Below are 15,128 nucleotides of genomic sequence, written 5' to 3' on the forward strand. Positions count from 1 at the left end.
TAATAAATATTATACTATAAACATAGATAGGGAGTAGTTATATACTATAATCTATCTTCTCCTAAAGCTAGGGGCTAGCTTACTGGTATATATCTACCCTATAAGCTATTGTACATTCCTAATAGCAAGATGTAAACAAGATTACAAGAATGGTGAGATATTAATGCTATAAAGGGTATAGACCATGCCTACTAGCAAAGAATAGTTCTTATAGCTACTAATAGGATTATACTATACTAAATCCTTAATATTAAATATGCCCCTCACTGCGCCTGTAAATCATTTGTTAAATTAAAGACTAAAATAGTGGTTAGTTAAGCTAGATAAATAACTGCTGTTCCACTTTATATATATATAGTTAGGTGGTAATTAATAAAATCTTTATCTAATAAATATATATAAGTATAACCCTATTTAATAAGCAGACAGGATATAATGTATAGAAGAATAGGACTTAATATGGATATATAATATTAATAAGACTATATATATAAGCTAAATATTAAGCCTCTAGGCTAGTCTTAGTCCATGTCTATCATAATATATGGCTATTTAGCCAGACTAGTATTAAGATCCCCTTACCATGCCTGCTTGTGAGGCCCTAGATAGGTCTTAAACCCTAGAAATCTATACCACTCCTAGCTAATGGCCTGGTACTAGCAGTACTATATCTCTATATGACCTAGTGCCTCCTGCAGTCCCCGTGTATATACTATGCCTGCTATCCAGGATCCATGACTTACCTACTTATTAAAGGCTATATCATCTGTCCTATAGTCCTGTTTAAAACCCCCACATTTCAGGTGCACCTATGAGATGGTGATGGCTGCATAATAGTAGGATAGGATATTAAGCTTAATCTATAGGTGGGTCTTTGCCTCCTACTAAAGGATCTTCTATAGCTAGTTACTGCCCTAGGTCCCCTCCCCCACAGGCTAGAGGTAGGGGGACGCAGTCCTACACTAATTATAGGCTAGCTACTATAGGGACTGATAGAATGGCAGGATTAGCTAGAGGTAGTAGACCACCAGCTCACTAACTACCTTGGGGAGGTAGCGGTGGATAATCTTAGTAGAGTTACTGATTAAATATCCCTTATAGTAGGTAGTTATAGTGCTGACCAGGCCGTGCTTAATAAAAATAGACTGGTGGCGGCCATGCTTTATATTATTATAGGTTAGGGTTAGCAGCTCAGTGGCCCGCCCTAGCTGGCCATTAGTGATATATACTAGCAGCAGTAGCTGCTGTAGGAACCTATCTATCTGCTATAGATACTGGGCCACAGGCCCCTCCTACTATAGGACCTCATCCCACTACCTAATCTAGTAGATCTCTATGAACTCCTTCTGCAGCTAATTAGCCCCTAGGACCTAGTTTAGCAACTAGTATTCCCCCTGGGTAGGTAGGGCCTTATAGGTTTAGGGGTCCTGTAGGAAGTTCTACCCCTGCTAATTATTAGTAGGGTTATCCTATAGCTCCTATAGTATTAGTTATAGGACTACCTCCTCCTGAACCTCCTCCTCATGCAGTAAGAATAGCTGTATAAGCTCTACCTAGGCTAGCTAAACCTAGTTAGTAATAAACTAGTGGAACCCCTATATGCTTATCTATAGGTCCTTATAACTTAGGGTCTGCTCATCATCACTCTAGTAGATATAGCCTATGCTAGTAGTACTGTTCTGGATTTTCTTCCTATATATGTGTAGTTAGGTGATCTAGCTAAAGGGGGCACGCACCCCATATAGTAAGAAGTGCTTGTGCATCTCATCCAGGGCATCTATAGGGTGGGTAACCTGGCTAGTCTTAGCCAGGCAGATGGCCTGCAGGGCCACCAGCATCTGGGCCATCTTGATCAGGCTAGACAGGTAGCTGGTGTACCCATAGGGGTCCTAGAAGGTTTAGTGCGTGGGGTCCACCCCTAGGACTACTAGGAAGCTAACTAAGGTGCTATTAAAAAGGTCTCCCTTTAGGGGATGGTCTAGCAGGGCAATTAAGAGGGTGAGATAGGCCTAGTCTAGCTATTTTTATACCTTTCCTTGCAGTACTAGCTGGTGCTGGCCCTATAGATCTAGCAGCTACTAAGCATGCTCCTCCATCTGATCCAGGGCAGCTAGCTGGGCGGTGTTAAGCTAGTAGCGCAACTAGATGGGTTGATCTGGCTGGGTGCTGCAGTAGGTGAAGCAGACTAGTTACTGCCATACCTAGCAGTATTAATGGTAGGTAGCTGGCCATAGATGGATCTAGATGGGTTGGTTCCACACATTAGGCTTGCGAAAGAAGGTGTTAATCTAGATCTAGTTAAACTTATTTAGATGGCCATCCTTGATCACCTGGTAGGCTTGGTTAATTAACTGCTTAATACTGGCGCTGAACTGTATAAGAATAAGCTCTATGGCAGGATCAGGTAGGCATCCTAGCAATACTACTGCGGCCAGGTCCTGTCCCTGCAGATACTCTGGCTAGTGGGTTAGCTTGAGCCAGGGGGACACAGCTATAGGGTGGGGATTAATTACTAGCACCTAGTTATTCTTAATCTCTGCTGTAGCCTCCCCCTCCCGCAGTACCTAGTCTATATAGGCGCGGATCTGCTCCGCCATGGTTATTAGGATACTGGCCTGTAGTGCCTGCTTGCTAGGAGGTGTGGCAGCACAGGTGACCTTAAAGAACTAACTCCCATGCTTGCTAGGGAAGAAGTGCTGGCAGGAGATAGTATAAGTAATAAGATGGTAGCTAGTCTTTGCCTGCCACTGTGACTGCTGCCTATAGCTATAGGGAGGCTCTAGGTCTTTATAGGTCTCCTAGTGGTGCTTCTGCATAGTCTTAGTGGTGTGAGTAACATAGGAGTAATAGGGGCAGTTATGGCCCTAGTAGACTAGTAGCCCTAGGACTGGTGGGTCTCCTAGGGATGGGATCACACAGGGTCTCTTAGTGGGATTAATTCATGGGTGCTTCAGCATCTCTATCAAGACTGCCTCACGCAGGGCCAGGGTGGCCACGGTTAGGTGTAAGCAGTGATGGATATAGAGGTGGGTGAGTAGGGTCTGTGATGAGATAGTATACTAGCACTAATATGCTGTGTAAATCCAGACCTCATAGGTTAGATTATAGATAAAGAGGTCCATATTATGCTGCTGATTAAGTGCAGGATTAGAATTAATAAAAGGAAAATAGCATTCTAGGGAATAAATAAAATAAAGAGGAAGAAGAAGTAGATGGATAATTACATAGCTTTAATTATAGGAGGCCGCAACACCAACCGCGACACATGGTAAGGTGGTTATGATGCGGCAACAGGGGAGGAAAAGAAGCAATTATATCTTCCTTATTGATGTATCTGAAATGAAGTTGGTCTACGGAGTACTATGTAGGCATATATGAAGCTATTAGGGCAGAACGCAGGCAGGCAGGTGGGCAGGCGGTGAGGGAAAACCAAAACCGACGTCGCCCACCCCACCAACCAATCAGGGGCGGAGAAAACCGAGTGTACGTAGGGTGGTTCACGGACTAGGGACTAGAATATCCGTTTACGCTGTTTGAACCCAGAGACCAAGTTTAGTCCTCATTTATTGAAAATAATCTTTTATAATAGGAAGAACGCAAGGGGTACTGTTTCAATCCACCTTGACTGAACAAAAAAATTAAATAAAGGATAAAGACTGGGAATTTCGCAGGACGTCTTTACCTACAGCCTTACTGCACGAGTCTCCGTTATAATTTGCACAACTAGGAGCACCTTCGGCTCGATGTATGCTGCCGACTTTGGTCACCAGACGATCAAAACACACCACACCGCACCTTCCATACATAAAGCTCCTTGCGCTTTCAAATAATACCATAGATACGAGGCAAATCTTGCCAAGAGTGGACTGGCCTGCAAGGGTCTTCAATCTGGAAAGATTGCCGCACGTAGAGGTATGCGTAAGGGATTAACGTGATACAAGGTAGTATGCAGCATACCACTAGGTGTGACTATGTCATACTCCATACCGAAGTGAGCCACACTAAGACTTTATTGGGAGGTTAATACTGCGGCTTTACCACCTGGATTCGCCTACATCGTCCCTAATTCACGCGATTACAGGCTATAAATCCGAAGGCTTAGCAATCGAGCCAAACGGCATGACCCGCGCTACTCGAATCACTCAATTCACCCATACACGATAACAACAATGAGTCAGCTTCAGAGTGTCATCGCCAATCAGACTGGCCTATTACTTGCCCTTGGTATCGGCTTGGCTGTTCTCGCCATTTTATCGCCAAAGCAACATTATAAGGGCAAGAAGGTGTTTAACGATCGAAAAGGAATGGAATGGCTCTACACGAATGCAAAAATACGGTTTGTGAACCATGGGAGGAATATGTTCAAGGCAGCATTTGAACAGGTAAACCTCTGCCATAACTCACTCCTTTATATGTTTTCAGGCACACGGCACGGAGCTAACGTGACAAGCAGTCTCAGAATGCATTTTATATAGTGACAAGCCGCGGAGTCGAGATGATCCTCAGCCATAAATATATACCTGAAATCCGCAATGATGACAGATTCAATTTCCCCCTTCGGATTGAACAGGTATGATCCTTCATCCATCGCGATGCTGAGATATCCCAGTGTGCTCACTCGACCCACCTAGCTGCTCCACGGACGTATAAACGGATTCGAGATGTTCAAGCAGAGCCCGTTGGAGAATAAGCTCTTTATAGACGCATTCCAAAGTAGGATGACACGTGAGATTGGTGGGTGACATTTCCCCTTTCCGCTGTGAAATTTCTACACTGATAATCGTTCCAATTTCCAGGACAGTTTCTTCTCCCGATTTCGCAAGAGATTGAACATTTCCTCCAGACGCGGTGGACCGACAACTCCGGTAAGATGAGACAGTCTAGAAGCACTTCCGGTACTAAGTTGAGCGTCACAGAGTGGCATGCATTTAGCCTATACCCTAGCATAGTGGACCTGATAGCACAGGGGTCTTCAAGATTGTTCGTGGGACCGAACCTCTGTCGCGACCCGGACTGGCTGCGGGTGACAGTGAGCTACAATGCAAATTTCTTCACCGGCGTTGACTGGCTTGACTGGTGGCCCACTGTCCTGAGGCCTCTTGCTGCCAAGTTCTCACTAGCCTGCCAGCGAGTCCGTGGCGACCTGGCAGAGGCGCGACGGATTCTGGCTGCCTTCGTAGCAGAAAGACGGGCGCAAAGAGCGCGCGGAGAAAAAAGAGAAGATCTCTTGCAGTGGTTTGAGGACGGAGCCAATGGCGCTCCTTACGACCCTGCTCTACTCCTCCTCAGAGCCTCGCTTGCGGCTCTTCACACGACATCTGACCTCCTCACACAGACACTCTTTAACCTTTGTAGCCGCCCGGATCTAGTCACAGATCTCCGCAAGGAGGCTGCCGCGGTCCTCGGAAAGCATGGTTTGCAAAAGAACGCAGTGTACGAATTGAAACTGATGGACAGTGTCATCAAAGAATCGCAACGGCTTAAGCCGCTTTTGCTGAGTGCGTATTGACCTTCTCCTTCTCATCATTTGTTTCGCCATCTCTCGTGCCCAACTATCGTCAATTCGCCACAACTAACATCTGCCTTCCCTCACCAGCGAGCTTCTCTCGAATCACGGTGGCGGATGTAACTCTCTCTGACGGCCTCGAAATACCCAAAGGAACACCAATCCAAGTCTCTAACCGCAATATGTGGGACCCGGCAGTGTCCGAATACACCGATGCCGACAAATTCGATGGCTACCGGTTCTACAACCTGCGTCGGCTCCCCGGGTACGAGAACACGGGGCAGCTTGTGACAACCAGTCCCAGCCACACAGGGTTTGGGCTGGGTAAGCATGCATGCCCTGGACGATTCTTTGCAGCTATAGCTATGAAGCTAATTCTCTGTCATATTCTGCTAAAGTATGACATTCGGCTTGCAGAGGGACAGGTACCGAAGCCGGTGTATCGTGCTGATACACAGATTGTGGATCCTGTTTGTGAGATTTTGGTCAGGAGGAGGAAGATGGAGATTGATTTGGCGAAGCTTGCTGAGTCCATCGAGTAAAGTACCATCGCCCCGTTATTCCGAATCAGCTCCAGCGAGAATATGGGTTAGTTGGCGGCCGTTTTCTGTTTGCCCACCCGTATAAAGAGGGTTACCATGGTTTAGTAAGCCTTGTCTACTTTCTGAGATAGTTGCTACCTTGATCTCAATTAAGGATTTGGTGTCAATTCATATGAATTAACGCCAGTAGGCATTACCCGCCTAGACTTAAGCACCACAACCCCGCAGGCTGGCGGATACTGTATGAGCAAGGGTCTACCTGCCCTATACTGTATGTCTACAGGTTACCAGCTCGAAATGATATTCCCATTTCCCATCGGAGACGGAAAGCATTTGGCCCGAAACCGCAACACAAGAGCAACATACATAGCAGTATATGTGTGCTGGGACTAGGAAGACTGGAAGACCCGAGGAATGGAGTGTATACTTTGAATGGCCTGATTTCTAGGGTGTTATGTAAGCCCTGGTCCGTGGACATAACTATTGGCAAGGGGCTCTTGGAAGACAAAATGCCCCTTGCTGGTTGTACTATCTGCGCGATTGTTGATTATCAAGGCATCTGAGGCAGTACCCTGACATCGACTCTAAATAATGAACTGAATCGGGCAAGGCGGCTTGTTGCTTCCGGTATCTCATGCGCAGGCGTATCTGGCTTACAGAAAATCCTATACCACGCCGGAACATAGCCAAAAGATATTTCATTTTATGCAGCCACCTATATAGTCGACCGGGCATTATCAACAGGGATCACAGCCCGCTGACCCCCCTGCTGCAACCAGACAACAAGTAAAGCAGCCCTTGTGCGACGTCCTCGGGCTGCAGACCAAACCCCTTTTCATCATCACTGGCATGGGTCTGGTGAATCTGAGACATCATCGCCAGAGCCGCATTATCGAACCGAGCCGAGTCCACCCCATCGCATATCCCTGTCACCTCGACCTCTGACCACGATATTAGCCACTTACCTACTTACATTACAACCTTGACAGGTATATCTGCTTGAGCACTCCCCTCCCAGACAGAAAACGTTACACCGGATCCCGTCATGCTTGAACCTCCACGCAACATTCTTTGTAGCCCCAAATATGCCATGCTTACCGGCATATTTCGCTTTATCAGAATCAGAACCACAATCAGAGTTCTTGGAGAACACTCTTATCACAACTTACTCACCGTATACGCAACCCAGAAACAGCACCACTCAGCCCCGCCTTACTCACCACATTAACAATACTCCCCCTCCCCCCTTCTTCATAAGCGGAATAACATCGCGCATCAGCCTCACCGGCACAGCCAAGTCAACAGCAATACAGCGGTCCCAAACGGCGTTTGCCAATGTATCAGCACTCTGATTTGAGTTCCATCCCCCCGGCGGCATTCCGGACCAAAAACACTCCGCTGGTCATAAGAGAATTTGACTATTACTTTGGCTTTTTTTCTACGATAAGTGCAAGTTGTGCAATTCTCAAGTCAATGTATGTCTTTGGATGCGGTTGTTAGGAAGGTGCTGCCTGAGGGAGCCATTGTGTTCGGTCCGTATGGTAGGGGTGTGCAATGTGTGGGGCGATGGGGTTGGTTTTCACAATCAAAGTGACAAAGGAAGCTCTTGCATATAGGGGGTTGGTTATATATACCTGCAATGCCGACGCTATTCTCAGGAAGTGGTTTTACGTCCGGTCGCATGTTCCGGAGGAGGAATTATCATCCAACCACCTGTGAAGGCATGAATGAACCTTGTGTGGATGGGACTTGTCTTGGGGTTAGGGTTAAGTGGCGGGCCAGGTGAGTAGTTCTGTGTCTGGAAAACACGACTACAGTATGACGAGGAAGAACGACGACGCATTTAATTCGTTTTTGACCAAGAATATCACGATGTAAATACCCTAGCTCACTGAAGCGTAGAGCATGTGCAAGCTCTGTCTTCGTAGCCGACATGATGGATAGTTGTTAGGAACAGAATATGATACCCATGGTATCTCGGTTGGAAAACATGGCGACCCTCAAATTTCGTTGGTGCTCCCTTTTCAAGGCTGGTCTTTTATCAGCCTGAAAGACCTATGTCGTCACTACCTTAGGACGGCTTTCTCTATTGTAAGCGGCATTCCTCGCGCTAGCACAACGCACGATATTTGGTTGGGTTGGAAAAGGCATCGTGCTGATGGCAAATGGCTCTACCATCCGACTAAGACGAGATCTCAATAAGATAGAATTGCCCGGGCAAGATAGAACGTCAATGGGCAGATCGTCAGCAAAAACCAGCCGTTATCCTGGTCGTTCCTAACTGCATCCACCTCTTTACGAATACGGTGATTCCATTTGTTAGAAAACCGTAGTAGTAGCTCAAGAGCTTTAACTCGGGTGGGTCCGGTGGCGGAAGCCCTTTTCGGAGAGGTCATGGAGATAACCGAGCGATCTCCCTCTATTGTGGGTTAACTGAACTGGCTCATCGAGACAAGCCAAATAATGACCGGGAGAATCACATGGTCGCGCTGCACGCCAGTAAGCCGTACCACTTGGAAAGCCGAACGCAAATGACTAATGGAGAATATGACATTCCACCATATCATCAAAAAATTGGCGCCAGTGAAAATCTGTTACTACATCCAAATCAGACTGTATCGTAATCCGTCTTTACTGGCAACAAGAAAATCTCTAGCGCGATATTCTGAACGCTGAAGTATCCCTTGCCTGGAGCTTCGGGAGAAGGGATTTTGCATAGAATGCCGCCAATGGAAGCGACGACGAACCCACCAATTGACTAAATGGCCAAACGTTGCATCCGGTGGTGCGGCGTTTCGACAACCCTAAACAGGGTCTGGACGAAGTAGGGATGCTCGTCCGCGCGGTCGAGAGCATGGTGTCAAGGCACAGACGACCTTCTGGAAAGCTCAGTGTTAGCGGGGAAGTACTGGCCATTAGTGGATAGAAGCTGGGGTCAATGGACAAGATGCTCGGGCGACCGTGATACTTCAAAGGAAATCCCTAGACAAGCCCAACGGATCGAATTACCCAGACGCAACTTCGAGGCTGTCGCCACTTGCTCCGACCTGATGTAACTTTCGGTCATTACGAGGATATTACTTTCAGTGGCTGATGACGTGGCGGTGTTCCTAGGAAATGCTCTATATTCTGCCTGTGTCAGCGATACGTACGACATCAATTTCTTGTATTACTGAACACTGTTTTCCGACCATACCCAGAACAGCAGTATCCCCCCCTGCTGACAACTGAGAGGGTATCCGGAGTCTGGAACGTGTAGTCGAACCAGATAGAAAGGTCTTAGTGTATCGCGCGTCGCTCAACAGGGAGCCATCTGACGGGATAAGGAATTGTCAGCCTGAATGTTGGCCTTGGAACCTGCTTGTCACAAAGGGCTTCCAGAAACAGACCTCTTGCTATCTGTTAACTTGCAAGCTACTGGCTCTCACGGGGAAGGAGAGGCAACCAGTCTATAAGAGACGCTGACTTCTGATTAGACTAAGAGGGAAGTATGTCTCCCTTATATTGACATTATATAGATAATGGTGTATACAGGGGATGTAATCTCATATCACTCACTTTTGCCGAAGACCAGCAATTTAGCCAGTTAACCATCATAGTCTCCATATCTATGTATGGTCTTGTATCCTAGGGCAATACAGCTTTGTTGCCAACCAGCTGAGATAACAACCGGTTACTTCTACAAAGGAGATATATTGGGTAGCTCAGGACAGGATACGACGATACGACGCCGTACACGGGCTTTGACAGGAGTGTCAGGCTCGAAGAGACCACAGGCCTCTTTGGTCTTAGCTAAGTAATTGGCCGGAGATCCAGAGACTCTTTAAGGTAAAATCACATTCTATTTTGGGTTTGGGAACTACACTCATCCTTCATATGCTATTACTCTAAGTTACAGTTATTTCTCTGATTTGCTTGGGGTTGCTACAGATACAGGTACTACTTACTTTGACTTTCACGATAAACAATGGTGACGCCCAATGCCAGTGGAAGATCCCCGAATTATCGCGGTTTTTCGTGGACTGAGGTCTGCCCTGTGGTAAGAGATGCCCTGTGGTAGGCCACAGCTTTTTGTGTTAAATAATTTGAAGAGGTTGAAAGGTAAGAGGTTGTTATTATGCACGTTGTGAGGGGCAGGTGAACTGCAGAACGTCACAGCCACCGTGATGTTCAACACCATGGGCGGGCTCAGAAAACGAAAACCTATCCAACCCGCGTTGTGACAAGGTCTACCTCCCATTGTATCTAGGGATTGACCTACGCGATATCAGGTTTAAGCCGGAAGGTAATTTTTGCTTGCATCACAGCCATAGTCATGGAATAGAATATTATCAACATGACCATAATATAGCCTTGACTCGCGGCCTATTTAATGGACATATTGTTACCACTGTACGAACATGTGATCCAAAATACCCAACCCGCCCAGTCAGATGCTACTCGCCAATCTCGTTGTTATTTAAGCCCCGGTTCGTAGATTACCGGTTGATATGTGAGTCTCATCTTGTCTTCTGCGCAATTTCTTTCTGTTGGTTCCTCTCTCCCTCCCTGGCTCGAATATAGCGCAAGGCAAAGAAGTAGCCGAACTCGACTGCATAGGTCACTGCGCAGTACCACTTCATGAGAGGTGTGTCCAGGAAGTCGAACACCCGAGGCCAATAAGAGACCCTCAGATATGCATTGTAACCAGCTGCAATATTTCCGATGAACCGGGATGCCCTTGGTACATTGGTGAGCAACCCAACTATCTGACTCAGGAAATAACTAACCACGTTGTGTACGAAGTACCCCGCGAGCTACCACGTATCAATAGCTGGCATAGGGACCCGACCGTGAGCAAAAGATAGCAAAAGCAGGAGACCACGTTCGCAGCAAGGCCTGGTCCCATTGTTGCAGCAGCCGCGAGTTGCCCGGCAATGCAAACCATCGTCGTCAGGGCGAATATGAGTGGTATATTGTCACGGATTAGAGGGGCATGCTGCCACTCATTTGGCGCATATCGAATTGCACATAGCATGATGGCCGGGTTCAGGAGTAACCAGGTGACAATCATGGCTTTCTGATAAGGGTCATTGCAGGGATAGACCATGGTATACACGATCTCCCAAGAGATATTCAAACACAGCGGAAAGATGGCCATGCCGTACGAACGGTCTTTGACGGATCTGTATATCGAGTCGCCATAGTTGACTGCCCAGCCGACGGTTTCGATAACGGTGGCCGTGTTAGCAGCCCAAGCAATAGCCTGGTATTCTGGAGGTGGAGGAGATCCGAAGAACCAGTCCATTGCAATAGAGCAGGATAAAAAAAAAGTATATCTTGAAGATGCCAAACTGGAGAATACCAGTCTTATATTGGGGATTAGCTACTGAGATCGCACTTGGGGGGCGGCAGGGGGAACTGGTTTATTGGCCCTGCAAGGAGGTCGCATATTGCATCGTAGCTATGCGTCACCCCTGGCTGCTGAACTCATGAAGATTAGTTTCTGAAAGTGCTGACCGCTGGTCCCTCAGCGAGTAATAGCGGTTGATGCAGTTACAGACGACTGTAAGGGGGCGCGGGGAGTGGGGTCTAGACCACTAATAGAATGCACGAACCGCTTTCCTCACGCAGAGGACATGCGAGTACCGTCTGCGCGGTCTAAGATGTGAAGGACTGAGCCTAATTACGCACAATCATTGTGATGAGAGCAATTTGGATCTTGATGGCAAGCCATGACTTAGCACAAAGTTGAAATTATTCACGGATTTGTACACCATACATGACTTGAGACATTAAACGCGGGTTCGGCCATCTACTTCTGAATGTTGAAACTGCTTACTTCACCTGGAAGCCCGCTGTTGTTCTCCTCCAAAGCCTGGAGAGACTTATCCGACTTGTGCTCTTCAAAGACAGCTCTTGCAACCCCGTACCTTCCACGACCCTCCCCTACCTGTCCTTTCGCCCTGTCACTGGGTGACATATAACCCCTATAGAGGCACCCAAAATCCACTGCTCTGTAGATAGACCTCGACAATGCAAGCAGAGACAGTCCACAAACCTAGGACGAAATTCTCCCAATGTACACGGCCACCGCTCGCCGGGTTCTCTGAATCAAACTGGAGCATTTGTTTTACCAAGGCACAGCTCCAAACTCCCATCCAGGAGAACCATAGCCAGGGGGAGCCAACTTTTGATACGACAGACGGGATCGTCAAAAGCGTTAAGATGCAGAGAACCGACAGAAACAGTCGGATGTGGCGGCCCGCAAGAACGTAAGCAGAGTTGACCTTCATCTTGCGGTCGTCGACGACATCCTGGAAGCTGTAAGCAGTGTTGAAGTAGAAACACCAGAAGAAGACGAGGAGTATGATCGGCGCGCAGTGCCCGACGATCTCGGCAGCCAATTGCTCGCGTCCGTTGATCGAAGCCCAACCCGTTATTGCTGGATAGCCAAGGGCGAGGCCCAGGATGTACTGCGGATAGATATAGACCCTGCTAAAGACAGGTCGCTTCAGCCACGGGTAGATGATGATGATACCTGTGAGCGGAAGCATGATACTCCAACTGGATTGGAGTAAAATGGTCAGTTTTGACACCGCTGCGTCCTCGAAGAGAAAGTTAGAGATACGTACTTCTTCTGCCCATCTAGAACTCGATCTAGAATATTCACAGACAGTGCGTACTGACTGGCCATCCACGCCAACGCTATTGGGGTGGACACTCGTCCAGATGCTATGGGCCTGGCTTGCGTCCGAGCTACTCTGGCATCGATGGCTCGGTCCACCAGGTCATTCCATGTATTCCCGGCCCCGCATAGTAAGAGACAGTGTATGGCGCAAAGAGTAGCTTGCTTGAGAATGTGCTCGATGGATATACTGCTGTCGGCCGCTTTCAGCCTGAGAGATCCCGCGATCAGGGTAGACCAAACTGTTTTGCATCAGTAGCAAGAAAAGGACATCAGACACAGTAAACAAAAAGACGGGTATTAGTCTTTACCGGATCCAAATAAAGTGTAGTAGGGGAAATAGCGGTTATACCGCGAGGTTTGGATCAGGTCCAAAGCACATTGCCATGGCTTTGATTCCGCCATCATTTCTAACCTGGGTCGGCTGCATGAACTGAACAAAAATGGGGGACTGTGAAGAGTAATCAGTGTAGGAAAGTAGACTGAAGATGCAGGGATAAGGCAGACGGGGTGTATCGATTGTAGATAACAGGTGGAGGGGAGTACTGTTACTTCGAGTTGACCGCAAGAGCGATGCAAGGCGCAACAGACCCTGTGACGGGGGATGTGAGCCAGCAGACCTCGACCTTGAGGTAAAGTAAGGGGGTTCGACAATTTGTTAGCAAACGTATGCGAATACAGTTAACTGCATAAAAGAGAAAAAAAAAAAAAGATAAAAGATGATGGCCCAACTCTGACAGGTGGCGACACGCCCCCGTTCACTAAAACAACACCGAGTCGTTTCGATCACTCCCCTACAATGTCCAACGAGAGGTTCAAGGTTATCATCGTCGGCGGGTCTATAGCTGGTCTGACCTTGGCCCATTGTTTACGCCGGCTCGGGATTGACTATGTCGTTTTGGAGCGAAGAGACGAGATCGCGCCCCAGGAGGGTGCATCGATTGGGATAATGCCAAATGGTGGCAGAATATTGGACCAATTGGGCTTGTATGATCAGATTGAGGAGCTCGTTGAACCTCTATCCTCGGCTCACATGCGGTACCCCAGCGGGTTCAGCTTTCAAAGCAATTGGCCAAACAAATTGCGTGAGCGGTGCGTTTCTTGGCCTGGATTCGTGTGTCCCTCGTCCTTCGTTCTAACCCTCCCCGAGGTTTGGCTTCCCCCTCGCGTTTCTTGACCGCCAGAAACTTCTCGAAATATTATATAGGTCGCTTTCCGATGATGGAAAAATCCTGACCAGCAGGAGAGTAACTCAAATCCAGCATTACGAAACTCATGTCACCGTACAAGTTGAAGATGGGTCTTGCTTTGACGGTGACATTGTTGTCGGGGCAGACGGCGTACATAGCAAGGTACGCGAAGAAATGTGGCGACTGATGAATTTGATGGAGCCGGGATGCATGAAAGAAGGCAGAAAGGGTGAGATATAACTAAGCGATGAGACACAGACAGACGGATCTGACATGATAGTACAGATATGACGATCGAGTACGCGTGTGTGTACGGCATCTCATCGCCTAACGCCAGTCTCACCCCCGGTCAGCAGATTACTTGCCTCAACGACGGCTGGAGTATTCTCAGCGTCATCGGCAAGAAAGGCCGGACCTTCTGGTTTCTCTTTCTGAAACTCGGCCAGCGATACACATACGGTGCAGCACCAAGGTTCTCTGCCCGGGATGCCTCCTTCTACTGCGACAGATTGCGCGACGAACCATACTGGGGGAACGTCAGGTTCGGTGACCTTTGGGACCGGCGAGAGGCGTTTAATATGGCACCGCTGGAAGAAATGCTGTTCTCTCAGTGGCACTGGGGACGAATAGTTTGTATTGGCGATAGTATGCACAAGGTATGTACTCCTGAGCCATCAAAGGCTACCTGATGTGCGCGCCGCCCCTGACGTCCGCTATTCTAGATTGCCCCTCATACAGGCCAAGGCGCCAATTGCGCCATAGAAGATGGGGCAAGCCTCAGCAATCAGTTGTACGAGCACTTCTCCAAAAACTACACCCACAAGCCCTCCTCCCTCGAGATAAGCCGGATCTTCCAACGGCTAACACGGGACCGGATGGGCCGCTTAGCGGATATAGACCGGACTTCACGATTTGCCATGCGACTACAGGCCCGCGATGGAGTGGTCAGACGGCTCCTGGGCCGGATTTTCCTGCCTTACGCGAGAGACAAGCTGGCAGACTGGGCATCGGCAGACATTGCTAACACAGTCACACTGGCGATGCTGCCAGCGTCGAAGCGCAAAGGACCTGGATGGGAACAGTTTAAACCAAAATCCAGGGTGTCTTTGGGAGGAATTGTGGCTGGGTTTCTCTTCCTCTGCGGTCTTATAATTGCGATTACAGCTTAGACCCAGGGTTTGAAGTTTACCAGGGACGACCGCTTTAGAAGCTCATACGATTTG

The 15,128-nt window shown here is 48.0% G+C and overlaps 3 protein-coding genes across 3 annotated transcripts; 2 read left to right on the forward strand and 1 right to left on the reverse strand.

The window, feature by feature from the left end:
* Positions 1-4,169: 4,169 nt before the first annotated feature.
* Aud_007775 (cytochrome P450) lies at positions 4,170-6,048 on the forward strand (the record flags this gene model as incomplete). The annotated part of the gene is made up of 7 exons (XM_043292663.1): positions 4,170-4,382; positions 4,454-4,570; positions 4,632-4,734; positions 4,797-4,865; positions 4,917-5,498; positions 5,597-5,830; positions 5,924-6,048. 7 exons carry the CDS (start codon positions 4,170-4,172, stop codon positions 6,046-6,048), a joined length of 1,443 nt encoding a protein of 480 aa, XP_043148598.1.
* A 5,969-nt stretch (positions 6,049-12,017) lies between these two features.
* On the reverse strand, positions 12,018-13,120 carry Aud_007776 (uncharacterized protein; the record flags this gene model as incomplete). Its single annotated transcript, XM_043292664.1, has 3 exons — positions 12,018-12,594; positions 12,663-12,957; positions 13,027-13,120. 3 exons carry the CDS (start codon positions 13,118-13,120, stop codon positions 12,018-12,020), a joined length of 966 nt encoding a protein of 321 aa, XP_043148599.1.
* Positions 13,121-13,514: 394 nt separating this feature from the next.
* On the forward strand, positions 13,515-15,074 carry pyr5 (FAD-dependent monooxygenase pyr5; the record flags this gene model as incomplete). The annotated part of the gene is made up of 4 exons (XM_043292665.1): positions 13,515-13,807; positions 13,866-14,134; positions 14,191-14,561; positions 14,628-15,074. 4 exons carry the CDS (start codon positions 13,515-13,517, stop codon positions 15,072-15,074), a joined length of 1,380 nt encoding a protein of 459 aa, XP_043148600.1.
* Positions 15,075-15,128: the final 54 nt, after the last annotated feature.

This window comes from Aspergillus udagawae (genome assembly GCF_001078395.1).
Source record: "Aspergillus udagawae IFM 46973 DNA, scaffold_6, whole genome shotgun sequence".
Lineage (NCBI taxonomy): Eukaryota > Fungi > Ascomycota > Eurotiomycetes > Eurotiales > Aspergillaceae > Aspergillus > Aspergillus udagawae.